At 45.0% G+C, this 27366-nt stretch overlaps 1 protein-coding gene across 1 annotated transcript in view; it reads right to left on the minus strand.

Annotated features, from left to right (window-relative positions):
• The window catches only part of XKR4 (XK related 4), a 313040-nt gene continuing 286034 nt past the window's right edge, over positions 361–27366 (minus strand). Inside the window, exon 3 of the mRNA XM_018058505.1 lies at positions 361–5345. Coding sequence (XP_017913994.1) covers positions 4399–5345 — 947 coding nt within the window. The 3' untranslated portion in view covers positions 361–4398. The remainder of the gene's footprint in view (positions 5346–27366) is intronic.

Consider the following 27366-nt stretch of genomic DNA (forward strand, 5'->3'; position numbering starts at 1 on the left):
TCTTGTCTCTCTAAAGACAAGCTCCTTGAGGAGTGGGAAAACTCATTCAAGCTAAAAATGCTAAATTATATCTAGATATTTCCAACTGAAGAAGACTCTTGAGAGTTCCTTGGACTGCAAAGAGATCAAACCAGACAATCCTAAAGGAAATCAACCCTGAATATTCATTGGAAGGACTGATGCTGAAGCTGAAGCTTCAATACTTTGGCCACCTGATGCAAAGCTGACTCATTGGAAAAGACCCTGATGCTGGAAAAGACTGAAGGCAAAAGGAGAAGAGGGTGGCAGAGGATGAGATGGTTAGATACCATCACTGACTCAATGGACATGAGTTTGAGCAAACTCTGGGAGATGGTGAAGGACAGGGAAGTCTGGTGGGCTGCATTTCATGGGGTCATAAAAAGTCAGACATGACAGTGACTGAACAGCAACATTTCCAACCCAAGTTCAAGTGTGTTGATGTCTTACAGACATGGATTCTACACTTGAGGTGATGCTGAAAAGGAGTGGGAAAAAACTTTTTATCTAAAAGTTTATGTGTCAATAACATACATTTATATGCATTAACAACAGTATATATTTTACTCTTTTCACCCATTAGTTGTGTGTATACATATATTATATGTAATATGTGTGTTATCCATACTAAACACACGTCTATACAATATCTTTTTAAAAAAGTCATTGAGATTTCAATTATTCCTATTCACTTTTAATTGGTCAGTGCTATTACTTCATTTATTCATAGAGCCAAAGAAATGGGCCATTTAGAAATTAAGTATAAATACATCTTCAGATCATCTCTGTATTTTTCTTTTGCTAATACTTGAATTGCATATTCTTGCCATGTCAGTAGGAGAATTTATTTCATTTGTTGGGTTCACAGCAATATCATAAAAGAAGAGTAACAAAGTGTCTACAAAGTCCAGGTTACTGAACTAGATAGTACATAGTTAAGAAGAACAACAGGAATGGGAGAAGATTTAAAGGACATAGTCATTTTGAGGGACCAAACTTTGACTTACATTGAAAAAAATTTTTTTTTCTTCCACACAAATACTTAAAGTCTCAGTGTGGTTAGGATACATACAGTCCTCATCTTAAGTTGAGTTTCATTGAGAAATGTTCATTTAAAAATGAAGAAAATTTATAATATTTTCTTTTAGAAAACTCATGGCCCTATGCAAAATTAAATACTAAGGACAGACCCTTCACCGCCCCCCCGCCCCAAGTGACCCAACAGACCCAGCACAAGATGTTGGAGCTCACAGATAAAGAATCCAGTGTTTCCGATTTGTATGCTAACAAATTTGTAGGTTCCAATTTGTAAGGCTTGTTCCTTTTGGATTCTTGAGCTACTCTTGTGGAGAATTTAGTGGTCAACTGAAAATAAAATCTTAGGGTTTATACTAAAGTATAAATATGAAAATCAAACTTTGTTCCTTTGTACGTTGACAATGTCTCTTTAAATCCTAATACTGGAAATGCTCTGTTATCAGTGTATCTGAAACAAATACATGCTTGATGTCAACACAGTGCTTTCTGAATCATGGAAGCAAGATTAAGCCATGATTCTCCTTGGAAGTAACATTTGTTGTCATGTTGGTGTTCTCGTCTGTAATCTTGAGAAGTCTTGTTATTTATGACATGGTGGAGATGTCATTTCCTTAACAAGCTCTTTTGACTAAACCCTCACCTTTTAAGTATGTTGGATAACAGAGTATTTACAGTATTTGGTAAAATCACTGAAAATTTCAAACTTCTTGCACCCTCCTGACTGCATTCTCACTTTGAAGACAAAGCACAGCACGGCATTTTTTAAGTCACACTGCGCTCATTTTGATTCTTCACCTGTTAAACGAAGGATCAAGTTGAGAAATAACTTAGGATTTACATGATTGAAGAGTGATGGGACCTGTCGTATTTGTTGACTGACATTATCATCTGTGATTTACTCATGGAATCAAAGGGATAGTTCAACTGAGCAGCTTGGTTTCCAAAAGATCATTAATTACGAAGCTAATGACCCACGGGCCGGCACCAAAGTGAAGAATTTGCCAATATAATCATTTTTTCCCTTCTAGAGTGGGGAGTGGAATGTTTTTGCCAATTACTGGCAAGAAGAGCATCTTTCTGGGCCTTTCCTGGTGACCAGGTAACGTTTTCACATCTAAACCAAAGGTTATTATTTTTTAGTGGACTGCTGCTTGGAGGATCCATCATGGAGTACTAGGAAACTATGTCTACTGATAAAAATCATCTACTTTTTAAACACTACCTTTGGACTTAGTACCAAAAAAAGTCCTAGTTTGAGCCCTCTGTCACTTGCTGTGGGTGTCATCATAGGGACGGCTGCCTCTGTACGACACAGTCATGACAGGTAGTGGCTCTAGAACTTGACTGTTTAAGTGAATTGGACAGTCCAGATAACTGAATAATTAAGTTAAACTGACATTTTTATTTTAAAAAGTGACTTGACTAATATTTAGTGCATCAGTTGGGTAGATATAAAACTGGAATAGGACGTTCAAGACATTGCCCACTGTGGTCAGGTTTGTCATAAGAGATGGAAGAGTCATCACTTCCATCTTTGGTTTCCTGGGAAACATTGGCCAGTCTTGACAAGCCCTTTCTAGTTAAGCTGATTCTCTCGTCCCCTGATATTCTGATAGCACCCCTGGCCAGGTTCCTGGGGGCACCGACATGGCAAAGTAGGATGATCTTGCAAGAAACACGTGTTCTTGATCTGCTGAGGCAGGCAGATGGGATCTGTGGACCAGTTTCTACATCCCAAGTAATTATGATGCTTAAAGTATTTTAAACGATCCCAGGTCTATAAAAAAAGTGATGATGCCTATATGTATACCCTATATTTTTTATTACAAAAATATTGAAATAATCCATGAGTTATTCCACTCTGCACCAACTATAAAAAAATACTATCAAAGTTTGACCGGCACTTTTAATGCAACAAAAAGCACCATGACTGGGGGTGGCGGGGGGAGGGGGGGACACTGGGAACAGAAAGTGGGGAATGTTTACTTGCTGGACAGAGGTATTTAAAACCCAGAAGCTTGTTGTAAGAGTGGGACTTTACAAAATGACTGAAATACAGATCTTAGCTGGATCTAGTGATAAGCCCTCAATCAGTTCAGAAGGGTTTTCTCACAGCATGTTCACTGTACCTGTGGGCTCATACTTACAAAAATGTGTCCCAAAGCCTCTAAAAGACACATCACTTTGACCTTGGGGGTAGGGGAAGAGGGGTCCTTTACACAGGGAGGACTTGACTGTTCGAGCACTCTTCTGTTTTGGTGGGGCTCACGCCACCCATGCTCAGCCGTTCAGGGCTTTCCCATCAGTCTCGTGTTGGATGGACTTTGGCACTAGAAGGGTGTGGCATGGCGTATTCTGAAATCCTGCCTGCCCGCCATCACATTCCTGCACCTGAACACTGGCCATCTCTCCCGCCGCTCTGCCCTGACCTTCCCGTGTGAGCTGCACAGGCCAGGAAATCAGACACTCATTCTGCCTTTTGCTCCTGCTTCCTCTCCGTGGTTTTGTTACATTTTTTGCAACTGAATACTGCATCCTGATTATCACTGAACTTACATCACTAAGGTAACAAGCTCCTTGGTCTTGTCAGAAGCCATCCATGGGCTGCATAGGATTTCTATAACAGGAGATGTTCTCAACTGAAAATTTAAAATGAAAAAAAAAATCCTGATGTGTGTTGAAAACGAACCATTTCATCAATTCTAATACATGTGTAAACACACTTGGGTTTTCTGTCCATTGGGTAAGGTTTTCACATGAGGATGGTTTATGAGTTCTTTCTAAGCTTCACTATATTTTTTTGTTTGTTTTTTCTTTGTTTTTCTGGAGTCTTGAGGGATATGTTTTCTCTCTCTTTGTTTTCATATTCCTGCAGGAATCACAGCTTTGCATCAAGAGAAATCACCCAAACTATTTTGACAGAGGATTGGCATGTGTGTTACTGTATGTGTACTCATGTGTGTATGTGTGATTCAGTATATTTTTATGCAAAGATCAGTTAACTCCATCCAAACACCCTACTGATTGGAGGCAGTATTTCCCATCACAACAGTACCCTTGGATGGATGTGCTGAAGATTGGGCTGGAGGGGTTGGCAGCAACAAGGAGTCCCACTGAGCTGGCCTGTTCCCTTCAGACGGAGTAGGAGGGTTTGGGGGCTGCTCTTTGAAAAGAGGCCAGCAGCAGGCAGTCTGCTGTCGGAGGGTCAGACACGTATCCGATGAGGGTCAAACTGGGAGTCTCACAGCCCATCACCCTGCTCTAGGGGAGAGTTTCCTTATTGCCACAGCCCTGCTGTCACCCCTCTGTCTGGAGGTCGTGGCCCCTCCAAGTCCTCTCGTTTTATAAAGTGGTCTCATACTCCAGCCGCTCCTGAATGAGAGCATCGTCTTTGTACTGCAGCCTTGGAGGAGACGGCGAACATTCAAAGGCTAAGATGGCCTTTCGGAGGCTTCGGTCCAAAACGTGTCTCTCCCACGCTGGGTACCTATTCCTGAACAGGTCAATCTTAATGACGGATTCTTCAATCCGTGGTGGGCGAGAGGATGGGGTGGATGGGGCCGTGGGCCTCACCTGAAAGACAGGGACACACCCATCTCGCTCTGCGAATTTCTGGTCGCGGTCGCCGGCGACACTGCGGTTGTTGGAGATGGACCGCAAGGTGCTCGTGGCCACGTCTGGAGGCAGAGCGAAGGCGGCAGAAGGGTCCTCGCAAGCACAGCTTGGTGATTGCCCAAACCGGGGTCCGTTGGGGTGAAAGAAGGCATAATACATCAGCATAAAAACCACGCCGGTTAAGAAGCTGCTGAAGACCACGCACAGCGCTGGGATGGCAAACGCGTCCGCGATCTGGGGAGCCTTGTAGAGGTACCAGAGGGCACTCAAGGCTGTGTTTTCCAGAAGGATCACGAAATAGTAAATGAAGAGCCTGCAGCGTGTCCTGCCTTCCTTGACATTGAACCAGCTGAAGATGTAGATAATCCCCACCACCATATCGAACACGATCTCCTCCCACTTGGTGATGCAGAACTCTGTCTCACAGTGGACGATCCAGAAGGTCATGATGCACCAGTGAAGGACGATGAAGATCCCAAAGTAGAGCTGGAAAACCGAGGCGAAGAGGGCGAAGGTGATGACCCTGGCCGCGATGGTGAAGAAGTGCCAGCAGAACTGGATGACCACTGCCATGTAGCTGATGGGTTTCTTGTCATCACGAGAGTCCCGGAGGGCCTTCTGGTAGGAGGCCAAGGCCCAAGCCAGGGATACCAGCGAGGCTGCCGCTGTGAAACCTACAAAGGCAAGTGGGAAGACAAGCTGTCAAAGGTGCGATACACTGGAAAGGAGTCACGTGGGGCTGGGGGTTTGGGACAGGCTAGCTTCCACCGCCGCAAAGCTCTTCATTTCTCTGAGTTTTAGCTGGACTGTAGATGGGACTCCTAGGATCTGTCCTCCATGGTCCCCCACCATATGGAGAAGACATGGAGCTGATGAGAATGCTACTCAGGATGAGAGTGGGATGTGGGGGCTGGAAACGGGGAGGGGTGTTAGCTTACTGTGTATTCAGCAAAAACAGACTCCCGAGGTCGTTTTATTTGGTGGGAATATAACTGTGGACTGCATGTTGATAGAACTGGGTGGCTGTTTCAACTTTGCCACCGATGACCTCCATGACTTTGGACAATGATTTAAATTGGCATCCTCATTTAGAAGGTGGATAATCTCCAAGGTTCCTTGTCAGCTCTGGGATGCTATGATTGAAAGGAGCTAATAATCACAGGCAAGGCAAGGGGCTAATTGGTTACCTTTCTGGTTCTAAACAGGAATAAATGTAGCTCAGTCCCCAAAGAAAGTCAATTATTTCTTGAAAATAAGGCAAGGAGTCCGTGGGGTCTCCCTGGCCATGTTTCTTGTGGCACCTGGCGTGCTCTCTGCCCTCATGTGATCTGGGACTCTTTCTACAGCTTCTTTCTGCTTCAGAGAAGAAATGTCTGCTCACTGTCACTCATCTTGTAATCTTTCACAGATTAAACATTGTGCGGAAATCACTTACCAACCGCTTTTCTTATTAGGCAGTGAGCCCGTTTAGTTAGTATTCCCCCTAAAAGAATCTTTCCAGCTTAAAAAAATAAATATTCTTACTGCTTCCCTCCACTCCTGCTCTACCTACTACACTTGAAACATCACCTTTGTGGTCTTGATGTGGAGAAGGCTCTTCTAAAACACATCACCTCCTTCAGGAGGGAGGGAGAATTCCACGTTGTCACTGAAAGGTCAGATCAGTCTGCCCTGCAAATAGTTTATTAATAACGAGCCATAGCATAGAGTTGTAACAATACTTATGGATGTGTGTGTTCTCAGTTTTATCTGACTCTTTGTGACTCCATGGACTGTAGGCCAACAGGCTCCTCCGTCCATGGGATTCTCCAGGCAAAAATACTGGAGTGGGTTGCCATGCCCTTCTCCAGGGGATCTTCCTGACCCAGAGATTGAACCCAGGTCTCTTGCATTGCAGGCAGATTCTTTACCATCTGAGCCACCTGAGAAGCCCAAACAGTGGAAAACCAGGATTGACCACTTGGGCTCGTCCGTTTAGTTTTCTTTAATCTAGAATGTTTCCACAGGCTTTCTTTGTCTTTTATCTCTGGACAGTTTTTGAAGAGTGCATTACCTAAAGAAAAGAGAGAGAGAGAAGGAAGGAAGGCAGGCAGGAAGGAAGGGATTCTAAATACAGTCAGAACCACAGGAAGAGATATGCAAAAATTTTGCACGATTCTTCATTGCTCTCCTCTTCTGCTTTTGCAATTTCAGTCTGAGCTGCAAATGCCAAAACATTATGAAATAAAATCTGTTCTCCCGTTGTGTTGTTTGTGGCCTGGGCATAAACAAGAATTCTTGGAAAAACCCAGAGAATGCTTTATGTGGATTTATAGCCTAATTCTCTAGATGTAGGAGGTTCAGGGAACTGAACCACGCTCTCTAAACAGAGTGAGACACTTTCCCTCTCCTTAAGGAGTACAGAACGGCAGCTCTCCTAGCCCCTCAACCTCACCCCAGGCCAGCCAAGGGTTGGTCTCAGGGTTAGGACCCACGTTCACAACCGAACTGAAGCTAGTGAGAAAGGGCTTTTTCAAAAAGCTGTTATTGTGTAAAATTTCAAGCATATACAATAGCAGAAAGAATCACAGAACAGATAAACCCTGCATGCACAGTCAACTCAAGGGCCTTTCTGAAATTCTTTCCGAGGGAAGTGCGAGTTTTGGTCGGCAGGGGGCGCCTCTTGACAGCACCTCGACGGGCGACTTCGTGAATCTTCCTGATGGTTTGTCTTCCTTTACTGGGAGACAGAAGAGCTGTGCTGGGACCTGATGTTTTCTCCGCTCTTCCTGGGAAACCTTCCTCTGGCTAAGTCGGTCCCCCAGCCACCCTGCCAGGTTTCCCTCTTCTAGGAAGACAGAAAATGCTGTGCTTAAACTTGAAAAAAAAAAAAAATTAAAAAACCCACTTCTCAGTGAGAATTTAAGCGTCATTCCTTTCCGTAGGGAAGCCAGTCCCGATCCCTAATCTGAGTCCAGCCCCTGCTCCCACCCGCCAACAAGTGCACACCACACCCTGCACTCCGCACACTTTGAAGCACTCAGGGAAACAGAGACCCAAAGGGAGGCCAAATAACTTGCCTGAGCTGATGTGACTAGCAAAGTAAAGCAGGCATCCAGATTCATCGATTCCAAATTGTGCACCACGCCCACAGACTGGGATCGGATTGGGGTCCATGACAGGTGAGAAGACGTATAGACTAGCGTGTGCGTGAGCTGTAGAACTCCAGGGCTAACAACCTCGAGGGGTGAGGGTGACCCCGGAGTGGTGCCGCCTCTCAGGTTCTGACTCTGAGGGCTCCTCTCACACCTGCTCCTTCAGGCTCTCTTTGAACATGCTTGCTCCCAGGTCAGAGTCCCATTCTGGTTCTTTTCACAAATTGACCAGAAGCACAAGCTCCTAGAAGGAAAACCAGGCTTTTTTCATCTTCACATTTTCTGGGCTAAAACAGTCCTCCTAATTTTCCTGATTTTTTTTTTTTGGCTGTACTGTGAGGCTTGTGGGATATTAGTTTCCCTCCCAGGGGTCTCACTCAGGCACTGGGCAGTGAAAGGGTGGATTTCTAACCACTGGACCTGGATTTTTATCTGTGGAAAAATGTTGCCCAATTCAAGCTGATTATAGAGCAAAGAGTATCAGGTCATGAAACCAGAATGGTTTCAGCATGCTTAGAGCTTGTCTCTTAGTTACAGATATAAAAGCCGGAGATCCACTTGGCTGGACTCTTTATCGAATTCACCTAGTTGAAAGAGTATAATAACTGAAAAAAACATAAAACCACCTGTGCTGTGATTTTTGTGGAATGAGGTGAAGCAAAGAAAAGTTGTATGAACTCCACTGGGTCTAAGATGTTCGAAATCTCCTTGCATGGAAACCATTTTATCTCTTTTTTAAACCTTGTAATAGTTCTGATTAAAAATATTTAAATGCTTTAATATGTTTAATTTCGGTAAGGATACGCATTCTCCTCGTAATCCATCCCAAGGAGTTCAGCTTCTTTGCAAGGCAAATTGTAAGGCTGCTAAGGAGTTGATAAGAGAAATACTGAATGGAAATTAAAAAAAAAATATTTTACTATGAAAGCAGTTGAAGACAGTTGTGGGAAGAACCAAAGTGTCTTCTTCTCTTTAAGACATGTGAAAAGGAATTTCTTTAAAAATTTTTTTAATTGGGAGATAATTGCTTTACAATATCGTGTTGGTTTCAGCCATATGTCAACATGAATCAGCCATATATATGCATGTATGTATGTATGTATGTATGTATGTATATATGCACATATAGGTCCCCTCCCTCTTGAAACTGCCTCCCACCTCCCACCCCATCCCACATCTCTAGGTTGTCACATAGCACTGGGTTGAGTGCCCTGTAGCACACAGCAAACTCCCACTATCTATTTTACATATGGTAATATACATGTTTCCATGCTACTCTCTCAACTGGGATTTCCTTCTGAATGGAGAAAACACAAGTTAGGTGATCTCGCATAGCTGCAGCCCATTTCAATTTTTAAATTATCTTTAGATTAAATAAAAAAATTCCCAGGAAAGCAAACATTCTGTGTGTAAGAATTTGAACACATCTAATGCTATTTCTCTCGGGAAAAAATATTCTGTACTTAGGAGAAGGCGAGGAGTCACCCTTCTTTGTACAATATTACAAACTTCAACCTATATTTACATTGAACATAAAAAGATGATAGAAATGACTACTCAAAAGATATAAAATAGGGCTTCCCTGGTGACTCAGTGGTAAAGAATCTGCTTGCCAAAGCAGGTGACACAGGTTTGATCCCTGGGAGGATCCCACATGCGGTGGAGCAACTAAGCCTGCGCATCACAGCTACTGAGTCCACATGTGGCAACAACTGAGGCCCAGGCGCCTAGAGCCCATGCTCTGCTGCCAAAGAAACCACGGGAATGAGAAGCCCACCAACCACAGCGAGAGAGCAACCCCCTCTCATCACAACTAGGGAGCACTCTGAGCAGCAGTGAAGACCCAGTGCCGCCAAAAATAAAATACATGGATATTAATAAAAAAGAAATATCCAATGCCGATGTTTAAAAAAGACACAAAATAAGTAATCTGAGATCCTCAGTAGAGTTAAATTTTCCTTTACGTGAACGTGAAGTCGCTCAGTCGTGTCCGACTCTTTGTGACCCCATGGACACCAGGCTCCTCTGTCCATGGGATTTTCTAGGCAAGAGTACTGGAGTGGTTGCCATTTCCTTCTCCAGGGAATCTTCCCAACCCAGGGATCGAATCCAGGTCTCCCGCATTAACCTGGGGATCGAACCCAGGTCTTCCACATTATAGACAGACACTTTACCGTCTGAACCACCAGGGAAGTCCTTCAGAGTCAGTTTATTTTCCATACCATTTATTTTTTCACCATCACTCTCTTTTTTCCTTGAAGTGTTTCTCTGCTGGATGGTAGGGGGCTTAGTGAGGGCAAAATGAAAAGAAATAATGGTAGGGACCTAACAGAAGCAGAAGATATTAAGAGGTGGCAAGAATACACAGAAAAACTATACAGAAAAGATCTTCATGACCCAGATAATCGTGAAGGTGTGATCACTCACCTAGAGCCAGGCACCCTGGAATGTGAAGTCAAGTGGGCCTTAGAAAGCATCACTACAACCAAAGCTAGTGGAGGTGATGGAATTCCAGTTGAGCTATTTCAAATCCCGAAAGATGATGCTATGAAAATGCTACACTCAATATGCCAGCAAATTCTGAAAACTCAGCAGTAGCCATAGGACTGGAAGAAGTCAGTTTTCATTCCAATCCCAAAGAAAGGCAATGCCAAAGAAAGTTCAAACTCCGCACAATTGCACGCATCTCACACTTTTGTAAAGTAATGCTCAAAATTCTCCAAGCCAGGCTTCAGCAATACGTGAACCGTGAACTTTCAGATGTTCAAGCTGGTTTTAGGAAAGGCAGAGGAACCAGAGATCAAACTGCCAACATCTGCTGGATCATTGAAAAGGCAAGAAAGTTCCAGAAAAACATCTATTTCTGCTTTATTGACTATGCCAAAGCCTTTGACTGTGTGGATCACAATAAACTGTGGAAAATTCTGAGAGAGATGGGAATACCAGACCACCTGACCTGCCTCTTGAGAAACCTGTATGCAAGTTTAGGAAGCAACAGTTAGAACTGGACATGAAACAACAGACTGGTTCCAAATAGGAAAAGTAGTATGTCAAGGCTGTATATTGTCACCTTGCTTATTTAACTTATATGAACAGTACATCATGAGAAAAGCTGGGCTGGAGGAAGTACAAGCTGGAATCAAGATTGCCGGGAGAAATATCAATAACCTCAGATATGCAGATGACACCACCCTTATGGCAGAAAGTGAAGACGAGCTAAAGAGCCTCTTGATGAAAGTGAAAGAGGAGAGTGAAAAAGTTGGCTTAAAGCTCAACATTCAGAAAATTAACACCATGACATCCGGTCCCATCACTTCATGGCAAATAGATGGGGAAATAGTGGAAACAGTGTCAGACTTTATTTTTCTGGGCTCCAAAATCACTGTAGATGGTGACTGCAGCCATGAAATTAAAAGACGGTTACTCCTTGGAAGGAAAATTATGACCAACCTAGACAGCATATTGAAAAGCAGACACATTATTTTGCCAACAAAGGTCCATCTAGTCAAGGCTATGGTTTTTCCAGTGGTCATGTATGGATGTGAGAGTTGGACTATAAAGAAAGCTGAGTGCCGAAGAATTGATGCTTTTGAACTGTGGTGTTGGAGAAGACTCCTGAGAGTCCCTTGGACTGCAAGGAGATCCAACCAGTCCATCCTAAAGGAGATTAGCCCTGAATATTCATTGGAAGGACTGATGTTGAAGCTGACACTCCAATACTTTGGCCACCTCATGCGAAGAGCTGACTCATTGGAAAAGACCCTGATGCTGGGAAAGATTGAAGGCAGGGGGAGAAGGGGACAACAGAGGATGAGATGGTTGGATGGCATCACTGACTTGATGGACATGGGTTTGGGTGGACTCCGGGAGTTGGTGATGGACAGGGAGGCCTGGTGTGCTGCGGTTCATGGGGTCGCAAAGAGTCAGACATGACTGAGTGACTGAACTGAAGTGAAAGAGGAGGAAACAAGGACAGCGCCAGGTGACCTTCTCTCACCTGCAAAAAGAGACACAGATGGACAAGAGCAAAATGAAAATAATAATTAAAAAAATCCTGATATGTACCAAACATTGCTCTGCGGCTGGCCTTTCACACTCATTACTCCATTTATTCCTCACAGTATCACTCCCTCGATGTAAGTATCGTTGCCCATTTTACAGATGAGGAAACTGAGGCTCAGAGAGTGAGATATTCTCACCAAAGGGCAGCAAACATTTCTGTACATATAAGAAGTACTTTGGGTTTTGCAGGCCCTGGCTCTCTGCAGAAGCATTCAGCTTTGCCTTTGTAGGGAGAAAACAGCCATAGACAAGAGTTAAACAGAAGAAAAGCAGGCGGTGGGCTGAATTTGGTCCAGGGGCCTTCATATTCCAACCCCTCAGCTGACCCGGGGACACATTTTGAACAAGGAGCAGGGTTAGGATTTATACCCACATGTTTTCTGACTTTAAACTCCTCATACTCTTCCCTACACTCACTGAAACATTCTGAGCCACTGACGAAAGCTGGCCCCTTTGGGGACCCTTTCTGAAGTGGTTTTAGGTGCTTACTGTCTGAATGAAAGCCCGAGGCCCTTTCACCATCCACCCAAGCAAGGAAAGAAGTGAAAGCCACTCAGTCGTGTCCGACTCTTTGCGACCCCATGGACTATAGAGTCCATGGAATTCTCCAGGCCAGAATACTGGAGTGGGTAGCCTTTCCCTTCTCCAGGGGATCTTCCCAACCCAGGGATCGAACCCAGGTCTCCTGAATTGCAGGCAGATTCTCTACAAATTGAGCCACAAGGGAAGCCCAAAGAAACAAGCCCACAGGTAAGTGTGATTGTGGCCTGTCTGTGCACAGGATGACATTTGTGCATGAACACACCCACTGAAGGTCAACTGTAAAGTCATCTAAGAAGGAGCGCAAGTGCCACGCCTCCACAGGCTTGCTCATTTTCAGGGAAGCAGGCTGTTCAGTTGCTAAGTCATGTCCGACTCTTTGCGACCCCATGGACTGCACCATGCCAGGCTCCTCTGTCCTCCACTATTTCCTGCAGTTTACTCATGTCTATTGAGTTGGTGATGCTCTTTAACTTCTGCCCACCCCTTTCTCCCTTTGTCTTCAATCTTTCCCAGCATCAGGGTCTTAAGCAAGTAGCCATTCGCAAGGGCAAGATGGTGCCCTGGTCCAGGCTGGGCCCCACCCATGGAAACACCAGCTCCTGCACTTGGCCATGCCTCAGCCACACCAGCCGCAGCATCTGAGACAGAGTCTGTGGCGGTTTCTCTTCCCTTGCGTCTCAAGGTACCTCTGCAGCCTGCCATGTGTGTAAATGTGATGGCCACAAATCACCTGCCAGTGTCACCAGTATTGACAGTCACTGGCCTATTTAGAAGAATCTGTGATCAGGGCATCTGTAGGAGAGTGACAGAGTCTGGGTCCCTGGGGTTTATAATCAAGTGTTAATTCTAATGAAGGCTACTGTCTACTCACCCGCATTCAGAGTTATTCATGCTTAGAGGACTTGGAAGGGGGCCCAGAGGATGCAAAAATGGTGACACTAATCCAGGGTAAATAAAATGAAGAAGAATGAGGTGTGCCGGGGGTGGCAGGTGGCCGTGTCAGGTGGGCGGCATGGTTGCAGCACAGCCAAGGATCTGCCAGGGGAGGGGCACTGGCATGTGATGTTCACGAGGACATAAGTTGGCATCAATATTTGTGCTGATGGACCCTAAGAGCCGAGCTCTTTTCTTGTAGAAGACTCTGCCTCTATGGGGTAGAAGGAGATGAAAAGAATGTCCCTGATGGAAGAGGGTCCCAAGGAGAGACCTGGGAGGACACACCCAGTCAGCCTGGGTGTGAACACATGTGCTTGGTGCCATCGTCCAAAGGATAACAGGTTTGCAACCTGCATCCCAGACCCAAGTGCTCCCCTGCTTCCCTCCTGTGTCTCTCTCTCCACTCCATCCTCATACAAACATTGACACTTATGAAGTGCCAGGTGCTGAGGACACAAATGCAGGTTCCTAAAGGCACAGCAGGTCAGTGTGGGAAGCGGACACTGCTCCAATCTGTGAGTGGAGCGTGGAGGAGAAACAGCCTGTGCCCTGGGAGGGGCAGCCCAGCCACAAACCAGAGCTGAAGGTGCAGCTGAGGCTGAAGTTGGGGTGTCTGGGGAGTGCAGAGCTGGCCAGGGCAGTCAGGAGACTGTGGTCATGACACACCAGACAGGAGGACGTGGGCCTCAGGGAATCAGGGACACCTTCAGTAGCCTCCTGGGCAGGTGCCTGCGGGCCTTGACTGGTGGGTGACATACCCGGCGGAGGTGTGTGACTTGGCAACACGATCCTGGAGGGGCAGTGCTGAAAATGGGGGAAATTCTCTGCCCGCTGGCCCTGAATCTCTGGGCCAGTTGCTCATTACACCTGTTCTTCACAGGTTTGAGTGAGAGTCAGTGAACTGGGGTTCCTTATTTTGTGAACAGAAAACCTTCTATATAAATATGATTAGCTGTTTCAAGGCTTAGCTTTCCTCTTAATATTTCTCCCTTTTACCTCCTCCCCAGGAGCTCTTTCATACCTGGACTCAAAGGAGGTCTCCCTGGAGGAAGGAGAATAAGAGGTACAATCTATATGATAGAGATTTTTTTTTCTTTTTACAGATATGAAAGCAATTCTTTTGATAGGATGTTATTTCTAAAAGTCACTTGGAAATAGGAGGAAATATAGTTGGCATTATTTACATAGCTGGAATATGTACTCCATTTTATTCAGATTAAAAGCTGATAAAATAGCAGCTACTCAGCTGAAGGAAGGAGGGGAGGTGGTAATATGGTGTCAGGGATGCAGGAATGTCTCGGACAGGATCAGGTTTCTGTGGCCGAGTCTTGGGAAAACCCAGGTGACAGGGACGGGGCTGGTCAGAGCATTTCCCTGAAATGTGTGAAAGAAAGGAGCCTTCCTGAAGGAGCGGGGGCTCGGCCCTGAGCCAGGCAGGCCCTCCCAAGGATGGAGAGGAGTTGGGGGAGGAGAGGATGTTGGGCTTCCCAAGAAAGACCAGGACCAGGAGGGGAGCGGACTGCAGCCCCCAGACCCAGCCAAGGCCCTCGGAAGGACACCCAATACTTCATTTATCTGCTTTCGATTGCTGATTGCTTCTATTCTCTGCCTTCATTCCCCTAACAATTTCTGGTAGAAATGGATGCCCTTTAAAATAAAAGGCCTTTTACTGTAAGCTGTAGATTTCTCTAAAGATCACCAGTGTCCATTTGTGGGGTTCCCACAGGCTTCAAGGAAAAGGGCTGCCTTTTCGGCAGGTGGGGGTGGGGGCTGGAACCCCTAGCTTCTGCCCTCACTTCCCAGTGCCCTGCCCTTTGGGTTGCCTCAGTTTTGCTCTGTCAATCCAAAGGCCACACCTTGTGCTGGAACCATATGATAATGCAGCAATAAATGCAGTCTGGATGAGGCCTTTCTGGGTGATTTACAAAAAAAATGCCTCAATCCTCCGAGGACTCTGATGTGCAACATTATCTATTCTCACGGCTGGACTGGTCGGGAGAAAGCCCACCCACTGGGACCTGAGGGGCGCACAGGAACGCAAAGCCTGGGAGCACCCGCTTCACAGCCTCAGTATCGCTCAGCCTCTCAGGGATCACGGTCCTCCCTGCTGGCCAGCGGTGGGACCCTCTGCTTCTGTGTGTGCGTGCGTATTCGCGTTCAGTCGCTAAATCGTGTCGGACTTTTTGCCACCCCAAGGACTGTAGCCCACCAGTCTCCTCTGTCCATGGAATTCTCCAGAGAAGAATACTGGAGTGGGTTGCCATTTCCTTCTCCAGGGGCTCTTCCCTTCTCAGAGATGGAACCCGCATCTCCTGCATTGGCAAGTGGATTCTTTATCACTAGCCACCCTATAGGCTCAAGTTGAGAACCCTCAGGAAGATCCCAGTCCACCTGTCTTGAATCCTTCGGGTTTCTGACCCACGTCTGGGCCTGGACCTCCATCAGGATTCCCCCATGGACTGTTCTGTGATGCCTACCTGAACCACTCGCTTTGGAAAGCCCGTCCTGCCTCTCCCCATGGGTTACGAGCTCCACTTCTGTGCTCCATTCCTGCCTGGCATACAGCTTGATTTTGATTTTCGAGTTGTTCACTAACCTTTCTCCTTTCGTGAAGGTAGAGACTGAGTCCTATTCCTCATTATACTCCCAGAGACTTTGAAAATGCCTAGCACACTTGAAAATTACTTGATAAATTGTGCTGAATTGAATTGAACTGAACCTGGAGATGTTCTAAATTGGGATATGGCGTGGTTGCTGTTCTTGACTGTAAGGAAGAGACACAAATGACCTGGATATGGGGCTGTTTCTTAGTGTCCCAGGGCTGAACTTACCCTGAGGCACAGACTAGGGCACAGAATCATTGAGATTCTAGTGTGCATTCCCTCCCTAACTAAGGCAGGTCCCTAATAGAACAGAAGTAAATTAAATGCATGCCATAACCAGGTGTAAAGGTTTTTCAATTAGGATTTTGTATGCTAGCAAGCAGGAAAAGAACAACAATTTCCCTAGACAGAGACTTTTAAATAGAAATGACCAATTCTAGATTCAAAGCTTTCTCTAAGTCTTCTAAAATTGGCCCGAAGAAATAATTTTAAACTTTCTAAAATACCTAGAGGGGTGATTTTGATTGTATTAAGGATACTTAAGTCTGAGTTCTCAGCAAAAACTCTGGGACTATACATGTCTCAGAATTTGTCAACTAGTACAATACAAAGAACTGTGCAGTTTGGAGATACTGATATGTAAGTGGTCTGATATTCATGACATTCACAAGATCACTCTGAAAAAACCAATTTTGGTTTGAGTGACAAACTTGTAAAAAAGACTTGAAACAGACAGTTATAAAATAAACATAACCAAGTAAATGATTAATAGTGAATATGGAAAAAAGAAGAGTGACACCACAACCCTAGACTAATATTACTATTATAATAGAGCACTTAAATTTATCTCTGAGCTTCCAAGATGCCAGTTAAAAAAGTGAGTTAAATAATTTAAAAAATGAGTTATAATTAATTAAATATCAATTAATTGTAATATTAATATATAAATATATACTCACTAATATTAATTAATAGTTAAATAATTCTCACTATTGGAGAAAAGGAAGTAGTATTTGTCCTGGTAAAATATTCCTAAAGTGGGGAACCACTGCCCTTCTCATGGGTTTCCATTATAAGCCTTGCAGACATAGAAGACAGCTTAAACACACAGTAGGTCTCTTCTGCATGGACTTTTCTGCTCAGGAAAGGAGAACAGGCAGATTGGACCCAAGATCTGAATCAAGCAGGGCATGAAGCCAGCTTTCATCAGACATTAGTAGGGAAAGGGGCTGGAAATCATGGACTGATAATGAAGCAGTGTGTATGGAATATGGCCTCTACTCTGCCAAGAAGATGGGATTTTTAAACAAAATCAGTGTTCTCTGCAAGGTGGAAGACAGGGGGTTGGCTCTTCTGAGGTTGGAACAGGATTATTGATCACTGAGAGAAGGCAGGCAGACAAGAAGAGCCTGCTGCAGCTGCTGAGGGTAGTGATTGAACAAGGCCTTGCAGAACAGGCCTACTATGCACGTGTGACTCTCAGCTGTTCCTTCTAACTGAGGCCTCGAGTGAGGACACTTGCAGCTGGTATGTGATTTCCACTGTGAGCCCTTCAGTCCCATCTGTTTGGTCTTCAGACAGTAGAGACCCCACACCAGCTCAGCAGTCCTTCTTCTGCGTTACCCACTTTCCTAAGCCCCCAGGATGCCCCGTGGTTTGGCAGAATTGCATCTGCATTTTATGTATTCATAGCAGGGGGAACACAAAAACTCTTATTAGGATACAGCTATGCTTTGGGACGACAATGGTATTTTGCCCTTATATTGTTCCAGGGCTATGAAAGGGCCTACTGGTCTGTTGAAAACAAATGTCAGTTGCACAAATCCATATTGGATAGTGTACACTCTTCATGACTAAATAATATGATAGCCCTGGACACAGTTGCTTAAAAAGATTCTAACACAAAACAATCCTGTGAGCACTAATTGAAAAAAGTTGAAGGATACAAAATCAATAGGTAAAACTCAGTTGCCTTTTTTTACACTAACAATGTATCACCTGAAAAGGGGAGGAGGGTTGCTGAGTTATTGTACAGAGTTTCCATTTGGGAAGATGAGAAAGTTCTGCGGAAGGAAGGTAGGGATGGTTGCACAACAGTGTGAATGGGCTTAATACCATTGAAACAAACACTTAAAAGTGGTTGCTGCTGCTACTGCTGCTAAGTCACTTCAGTCGTGTCTGACTCTGTGCGACCCCACAGATGGCAGCCCACCAGGCTCTGCTGTCCCTGGGATTCTCCAGGCAAGAACACTAAAAGTGGTTACCATGGTACATTTCATGTTTTGTGGTTTTTATCACAATAAAAACAATCAGGTGCTGTTCTGAGCTAAACTTAATCAAAGCAGAAGTTGCACGGAATACCCTGAGTGTTGAACCTTGTCTGTTTCACTTAACTCATTACCTGTAAGGACCTAAGAGTTAACTGGGTTGGAGACTCATGTAATTCCACCTTGCCAGCACATGACTGTGGGGTGAATAGCTGTTCCTGGCTACCTGAGGGAATGTGCAGTAGAATGGCAAGAAATTGGGTTTGGGACTTCTGTTTAGACTAAAAATTGAATGCTAGGTCTGCCCTTGTGAATCCTGAAGCACGTGCAGTTTCAGTTTTCTTAAAGCCAGGTTGGGGCCTTCCCTGGTGGCCCAGAGGCAAAGAATCTGCCTGCAATGCAGAAGACGTGGAGATGCAGGTTCAATCCCAGAGTCAGGAAGATCCCCAGGAGAAGGAAATGGCTACCCACTCTAGTGTTCTTGCTCTGAAAATCCCACGGACAGAGGAGCCTGGCAGGCTACAGTCCACGAGGTCTCAAAGAATCAGACTAAAAACAGTAGCAACAACTCGGACAGGTTAGATGAGGTTGTAAATACAAATGCAATTCGTATGTGCCTGTGGGCACCAGAGGGTGCAGCAAACATTTGTGTCCTTCTTCTGTTTCATAAGTGATGAGTCTTCCCATGTGAGGGAATGATGCCCCAGCCACGCGATTTGCACAGGTTAGTGGTAGGAGAAGACAGGAGAGTGGTTTTGGTGGTTTGCATAATGGTGTCCTATGGTTATCTCAACTGTACAGTCCTGGATGACAAGGACTGGCTATCTTTGTCTTTCATCTAAAACATGCTGCTTAGTATACGCTTAGAGGATAATGCATGAATTTTGTCAACGTGGCAAAAATAAGCATCAAAATGGTATTCACTGAGCTTTGAGGACAGGGAGAAAAAAATAGGTCATCTGGACTCTTAGGAATAGAATATGACTTTCAGTACCAGGGAACATAATGCTTTAGGCTTGCAGAAATCTGGAGAAAAATTAAAGCTAGGAAAAAAAGGGAGCTCAAGGATTGAGAACGTATTCATCTATTTCCTCTTGCTGCAATGTTTCCATTTCTTCTAGTGTTTTGGCCCAATTTTCAGGAGCAGATGCTTTTTCCAGAGCCTCTGACCAACTTGCTCTGAAACAGTCCCTCCCTCTCCTGGAGCCTTCAGGGCTTATATTTTGGGGGGGTGGTCACAGCTTTTCTTCTCACCTTGAATCTCAAATTCTAGATGGAAGAACTGAAAGAAGAAAATGAATGCTATCAAATATTTGATGCTGGCTATTATAATTTTTTTCTTCCTTCTTACTTTCAAGAGATACGCACACTCTATTTCCTACAGAGATGAAGAAGGCACAGGGATGGATAAACTTAAAAACTGGAGGAAAGTCTCTGGGCTCCATCTGGATTCCAGCGGTAGTCCAAAGAAAACAAACTCAGAAAGAAGACCTGTACTTACTCTGGAGATGGAGAACAGCTGGATATTCAGCCAATCACTGTGTCAATACATAATTAGAGTCTAAATTAGTGCCATTAGTGCAGGATGGCTCTCTCTGCCACCACTGCCATCAGTCATTTCGAATGAGCCCCACCACCTTTGCAAGTCTCAGCATCTGGCCTGCTGGGTCCTGGGGCTCATCCTACAATAGGTCACTGCAGACACAGAAGGTGAGCTCTCTCTACTTGTTAACTGACCACCTTTCTAGAATACTTTCCAAGTTCTTGTAAATTTGTAAACAAACAAACAAACAAAGGTATTTTACTAGTCATTATATTCTTGCCTGGAGAATCCCATGGACAGAGGAGCCTGGCAGGCTACAGTCCATGGGGTCGCAAGAATTGGACAAGACTTAGTGACTAAACCACCACATTTTTTCAAAGATGAAGCCTTCTGGAGCTGAAAAACTCTGCTCCTAGAGTCCCAAGGGCTAACCAGTGCACGACTCCTGGTAGGCAGGAAATGCTTTTCAGAGAGCAAGAAGGACAATAATTGAGAGAAGGTTGCCTTAATTTAAGGAACATGTTAATAACTCATTTCTTTAATGAACCTCTACACTCCAGGCATTTGAAATAATGATAATGACTCCTTGATCTCAAGTAATAGTATTTTCAGTGTTTTTAAAAAATATGTTAGTGCAGACTGTGGTTTGATATTTTTTACATGTGGTGTTTAACCTTTGTGCCTGTAGTTTCTATAAGATTACTATATAGAAATCAATCAACACCTCTCAGGTTTCTTAAGATATTAAAGTTTTCTTATCTAAACATGATGACCAAATTTTTTAAAAAAAGACAGTATTTTATCTTATGTTTGATTCAAATATCAGCAGATAAATTTGCGGAGGCTTTTTCATGGCCAGTGAAGTCTTCTTTCTCAGGCTAAGTTTTGCCACCTGGGAAGGCGGTTCTGAGCAGGGTCTGGTAGGCACGCTGCCTGGGTTGAATCCTGGTGCTGAGACCTAAGCAAGTCACCTCCCATCTCTGAGCCTCTACTATCTTGTCTACAAAATGGGAGTTCAGTTATTCAGCACATTTTCACAAATACTTACTTGCAAGTTTCCTAGTGTTGGGATGGAGCAGTAAGCAAACCGAGCACGCTCTGCTTTCCTAGAACTTCGGATTTATGGGGGGAGGACGCCACACACACAGAATCACGACGGCGAACGTGTTCTGAAGAAAAGCAAGCCGAGGAAGAGGGCTGGGGAAGGATGGATGGGGAGGCTGGCTTTCCAGCGTGAGTGGGAAGCCCCATCCACGCCCCCTCCCGCCCCCAGAATGCCATTTGGCAGAGCCCCTGGAGACGTCTGGGCTTCACAGGTGGCGCTAGTGGCAAAGAATCCGCCTGTCAGTGCAGGAGGGAAAAGAGACAAGGGTTCTGTTTCTCGGTCTGGACGATCCCCTGGAGGAGGAAATGGCAACCCACTCCACTATTCTTGCCTGGAGAATCCGACTTAGCACTCATGGAGATGTCAGGACGAGCACTGCCGAGTCTGGGGGCAACTGTGCCGAGGTGGAAGCGGTCTTTGGAGAGCACTGAGATGGAAACTCAAACTGCCGGCCTATTAGAGGAAGAGCAAGGAGGCCGGCAAGGCGATGGGGTCCCGCGCAAAGTGAAAACGGGAGTCGGGAGCGTCACCCAGGGGTCTTCCCACCCCGCCGAAGGCTTGAGAGCCTGAGGCTGCGGACTCCCGCCGCCGGGAGCCAGAGCCTGGAAGTGCTGGGGGCGCTTGGCCACTCGCGGCTCCCCTTGCTTCGCCCAGGTCCCCGCCGGGATCCGGGCGGCGGGGGAGCGCGGCCGTCCGGAGGATCCAGCGGGCTGCGGTGTCACAGGTCTTCGCTTACCCGACACCCATTCCGAGATAAAATCGTGAACGTCAGCGCCCAGAGCGTTAAACCCCAAGCTGGGGCCCTTCGGAGCCCGCCGGCTCCCGGGCTCGGTGGGCGGGGCGGCCCGGGACGGGGTGTGGCTGGAGGAATGAGTTCGTGGGGGCGCGCGAGGGGTCGGAGAGGAGGGGGCTCTGGCCCCTTCATCGCCTGGCGGGGCTTGCGGGCCAGCGTGGGACTTCGGGGTTCACTCTGAGTGGGGCTGGAAGGTATGGGACGGTCTCGAGCAGACGGTGACAGGGTCTGTCCGGCTTGGGCTTCTGTTTGTAAAAATGTGTGGTTCCTTCCGGGAGGAGGAGGAGGCCTGGGCCGCGTCAGAGGAGGGCGCCACCAGAACAAGCCAGGTGTCTTGGATAGAAACGTAAAATTCCTCATTTTCAACTTGTTAATGATTTGGATGTGGTGTGGGAATGAGCCTGAAGAATCAGTGAAAAGTGTTAGTCATTCAGTCGTGTCCAGCTCTTTGGGATCCCACGGACTGTAGCCCCATGGACTGCAGCCCGCCAGGATCCTCTGTCCAGGGTATTCTCCAGGCAAGAATACTGGAGTGGGTTGCCATGCCCTCCTCCAGGGGATCTTCCCAACCCAGGGATTGAACCCAGGTCTCCTGCATTGCAAGCAGATTCTTCGCCATCTGAGCCACCAAGGAAGTCCTGAGAAGAATCAGGGATGATGCTAAAGTTGGGGGCTGAAGACCTAGAATGATGGAGTTCATATTTTCTGAAAGGGGGTCTTGTTGGGATGGAAATAAAGATGATGATGGGACCTACTTCACTGGATTGTTTTGAGGGTGGAAAGTAAGTGTTAGTTGTTCAGTAGTGCCTGACTCTCTGTAACCCCATGGACTGTAGCCCAACAGCCTCTTCTGTCCATGGGATTCTCCAGGCAAGAATACTGGAGTGGGTTGCCATTTCCTTCTCCAGGGATCTTCCTGACTCAGGAATGGAACCCAGGTCTCCAGCGTTGGCAGGCGGATTCTTTACTGTCTGAGCCACTAGGGAGCTGACATATAATAAATGTTCCATAAATATTAGTTCCTTTTCTCCCCAAAGCAAAACCACATTTTAAAAAACCCAGCAGGTTAGATAAACTCCATTTCCGTTACTAGAGTATATTTTTAAAATATTAAAAAAACAAATAAGCAAACAATCTGCCCACAGCAGTTCTGTAAAGCTAGTATCAGGGCCATTCTCATAATTATATTCTGATTGACACAGACATGCTTATAGTCAGTTTTTTATGTGACTTTTAGTGTTCAGATATAGTGCTAAAAATAATAAGGAAAGGGCAATTTGATAAATGGGCATCTGGGAGGTACTGCTCAGCACTGTGATTTTTGAGCTCAAAAATATTTTTTATTGATCACTGAAGAGAAGGGAGATGCCTTCATGGGGTCTGCACTGATAAGTCAAACTCCCTATCCTGATTCCTATGCAAAAGTGTTTATTGAACTTCTGGGTGTGGGGTTGGACAAGCTCTTACAGGATTCATTTTTTATGTGAAGATTACTGCTGAAGGAAGAACAGATTGGGTAGACTGGCATGAAATTTTGATTTAATTTTTTGTGTTTCAACTATTCAGATCTACTGAATAAATCCTGATGTATCAAATGCTACTTTATGATGATGGGGTCATATTTATGAAAATATTTCAAACATTTGAGAAATATCACATGAGGGAAACTAATGTCCCACTTCATCCAGAATTATATATTTAGTGTTTTGTTTGAGGTGTATTTGTCGTATGGATGACACATAGATATTTAAATTCAAAATCACATTCAAAATCCAAATTGACTGCTTTTGGGAGTCTAGCTTTCAGTTTTAGTCCGGGGTCTCTTGCACTGCAGGCAGATTCTTTACCATCTCAGCCACCAGGGAAACCCCAAGGCTTTTATAATGACAATAGTATTTTATTTGGGTGGGAGACTTCCCTTTAAAAAGATGGTCATGTTATCAGTTCTTGGTCCAGGAATTGGCTGAGATGCTGAATAAGACATAGTGATTCTGTTGGTTGTGGAAAAGTTTCCAGAGGCTTAATCTCTATCCATTAAGCATTATTTCTTAGAAGAGTTCTCTTTAACTTGAACAGCTCCATCCACTCAGTACAGCAAGTACTTCTCGCCCTCATTACTATTAATTATCATATATCAAATGCCTACGAATGCCCTGGCTTCCTTACAGATGTTATTTCAAAGGCCCCCAGTGCCAGTCTGGAGAAGGAAATGGAAACCTACTCCATTATTCTTGCCTGGGAAATCCCATGGACAGAGGAGCCTGGTGGGCTACAGTCCATGGGATCGCAAGAGTTGGACACGACTTTGCTACTAAACCACCAGCACCACCACCAGTGCCAGTCAGGCTCTCAGAGGGTCAGCAGGAGAGCCTTCACTGAGAAGCTGAATTAATTTTTTAATTGAAGTATAGTTGATTTGCAATGTGTGCCAATCGCTTCTGTGCAGCAAAGTGACTCAGTTTTACACGTACATGCATTCTTGGTTAAAAAATATTTTTTTCCATTATGGTTTAGCCCCAGAGACTGAATACAGTTCCCTGTGCTATAGAGTAGGACTTTGTTGTTTATACATTATAAATGTAATAGCTTGCATCTACCAACCCCAAATTGGGGTGTCCATCCCTGTCCTTCCCCTCTTCCCCTTGGCAGCCCCAAGTCTGATATTTCTATCCGTGAGTCTATGACAAACTGAATTAATTTGTAAGCAAACATTTTTGAGTTTGTGTTCTCAAGTTAGTTTGACCTCTTTGTTATGCCTGAGGCCATTTTTCTAAAATAGTTCTGATATGATGCTTTTGAGGTGTGTGGACATATGCATTTGGTAAAGAACTTCCTTTACTGTGAATGGACGGATACAAAGGTTATTAACTTACACGGTGTTTGGGGACCACAAACAATTAATATCACAGTGAGCAGGAAATCAATACAATCTTTGTTTTATCTGACCCTGAATGGGAGAATGCGAACTGTGTGGGTGAGGAGAGTTATGGGGTAAAAGGCAGAGTCACCTTTTCCTGTCTCTCTGTAGGTTAACCAGATTTTCATTCTATCATTTTCGTTTCATTCAATTATTTACTAACCAATAATGACCACCTGATGTGAAGAGCTGACTCATTTGAAAAGATTCTGATACTGGGAAAGATTGAAAGCAGGAGGAAAAGTGGACGACAGAGGATGAGATGGTTGGATGGCATCACCAACTCAATAGACGTGAGTCTGCGTAGACTCCGGGAGTCGGTGATGGACAGGGAGGCCTGGCTGCAGTCCATGTGGGTCACAAAAAGTTGGACACGACTGAGCAACTAAAATGAACTGAACTGAACAATGACCAGACTCTTGTGAGTTTCTTATATGCCAGACACTTTTCTAAGAGTTTTGTAAACTACAGCTCCTTTAATTCTTGCAACAACCCGATGAGGTACATATTGCTATCATCACGATTTTATGGATAGGCAGACTGAACCTTGGCTTCCTAGGTGGTTCAGTGGTAAAGAATCCCTCTGCCAGTGCAGGGTTCCATCCCTGGGTCAGGAAGATCCCCTGGAGGAGGAGATGGCAACCCACTCCAGTATTCTTGCCTGGAGAATCCCATGGACAGAGGAGCCTGGTGGGCTACAGTCCATGGGATTGAAAAGAATGAGACACGGCTGAGCACGCACACACATTCTGAATCTTAGTAGGTGGAGTGTCTGGCTGAATCAACTGTGCCCAGTATTGCCTGTGGAAAAGGCCCCTACTTGGCCTTTTAAATTCTCCCCTAAACCGCTGTGGCTAGAAACCAGAGAACTGCATTTTCCAGACTCCTTGCCTGGCTGAGGTCCATGGGAGACAATGGTAGGTGCACATAACCCATTAATTGTGAAAAAGAAAGCAGAACTACCCTGTTGCTGGCAGTTTCTGGGGACTGCAGACGACCATGGTAGGTGCCAGCGGTTCTAGTACCACCAGAGGAACCCAGTGTTGTGTTCTGGTTAAGAGTTGTTCAGTTGACTTGCATGGAAATTGTCTTCCTTATAAGAGCGAGAATCTTCCTAATAGGGTTTAGTTTAACAACAATTAAGAGAAGTAAAATTGTGACATTAGCATTTTGGAGTAACAAAGACTGTTTAATGCACTTGTAATTTTTTCACCAGTTTCCATATTTTAAAAAATTTTAATTGGAGGATAATTGCTTTACAATATTTTGTTGGTGTCTGCCATACAACAACATGAATCAGCCATAGGTATACACATGTCCCCTCCCTTTTGAACCTCCCTCCCACCCTCCACCCCATCCCACCCTCTAGGTTGTCACTGATCACCTAGCTGTGCTCCCTCTGTTATACAGCAACTTCTCACTAGCTCTCTATTTTATGCACAGTAGTACAATAGACTGGTTCCAAATTGGGAAAGGAGTACATCAAGGCTGTATATTGTCATCCTGCTTATTTAACTTATATGCAGAGTACATCATGAGAAATGCTGGACTGGAGGAAGCACAAGCTGGAATCAAGATTGCTGGGAGAAATATCAATGGCCTCAGATACACAGATGACACCACCCTTATGGCAGAAAGTGAAGAAGAACTAAAGAGCCTCTAGATAAAAGTGAAAGAGGAGAGTGAAAAAGTTGTTTAAAACTCAACATTCAGAAAACTGAGATCATGGCATCACTTCATGGCAAATAGATGGGGAAACAGTGGACAGTGACAGGCTTTATTTTTTTGGCTCCAAAATCACTGCAAATGGTGATTGCAGCCATGAAATTAAAAGACACTTGCTCCTTGGAAGAAAAGTTATGACCAACCTAGACAGAATGTTAAAAAGCAGAGACATTACTTTGCTAACAAAGGTCCATCTAGTCAAGGCTATGGATTTTCTAGTAGTCATGTATAAATGTGAGAGTTGGACTCTAAAGATGCTTTTGAACTGTGGTGTTGGAGAAGATTCTTGAGAGTCCCTTGGACTGCAAGGAGATCCAACCAGTCCATCCTAAAGGAAATCAGTCCTGAATATTCATTGGAAGGAGTAATGTTGAAGCTGAAACTCCAATACTTTGGCCACCTGAAGCGAAGAACTAACTCATTGGAAAAGACCCTGATGCTGGGAAAGATTGGAGGCAGGAGGAGAAGGGGACGACAGAGGATGAGATGGTTGGATGGCATCACTGACTCGATGGACATGAGTCTGAGTAGACTCCGGGAGTTGGTGATGGATAGGGAGGCCTGGCTGCAGTCCATGGGGTCACAAAGAGTGGGACACGACTGAGAGACTGAACTGAAGTGTGTAAATATGGGTTTATCGGGTGACACTAGTGGTAAAGAACCCACCTCTCAGTGCAGAAGTCATAAGAGACACAGGTGTGATCCCTGGGTTGGAACAATGCCCTGGAGGAGAGCATGGCAACCCACTCCAGTGTTCTTGCCTGGAGAATCCCATGGATAGAGGAGCCTGGCGGGCTACAGTTTGTAGGGTCACAAAGAGTCACGACGGAAACAAGTTAGCCCGCACAGCGTGTGTATATGTCAATGCTACTCTCAGTTCATCCCACCCTTAGTCTGTTCTCTACATCTGCTTCTCTATTCCTTCCCTCCAAATAGGTTCGTCAGTGCGGTTTTTCTAGGTTCCATATATATGTGTTAACACATGATATTTGTTTATCTCTATCTTACTTCACTTTGTATAACAGGCTCTAGGTTCATCCACCTCACTAAGACAGATTTACCACTTA

The sequence above is a fragment of the Capra hircus genome, chromosome 14 (genome assembly GCF_001704415.2).
Source record: "Capra hircus breed San Clemente chromosome 14, ASM170441v1, whole genome shotgun sequence".
Classification (NCBI taxonomy): domain Eukaryota; kingdom Metazoa; phylum Chordata; class Mammalia; order Artiodactyla; family Bovidae; genus Capra; species Capra hircus.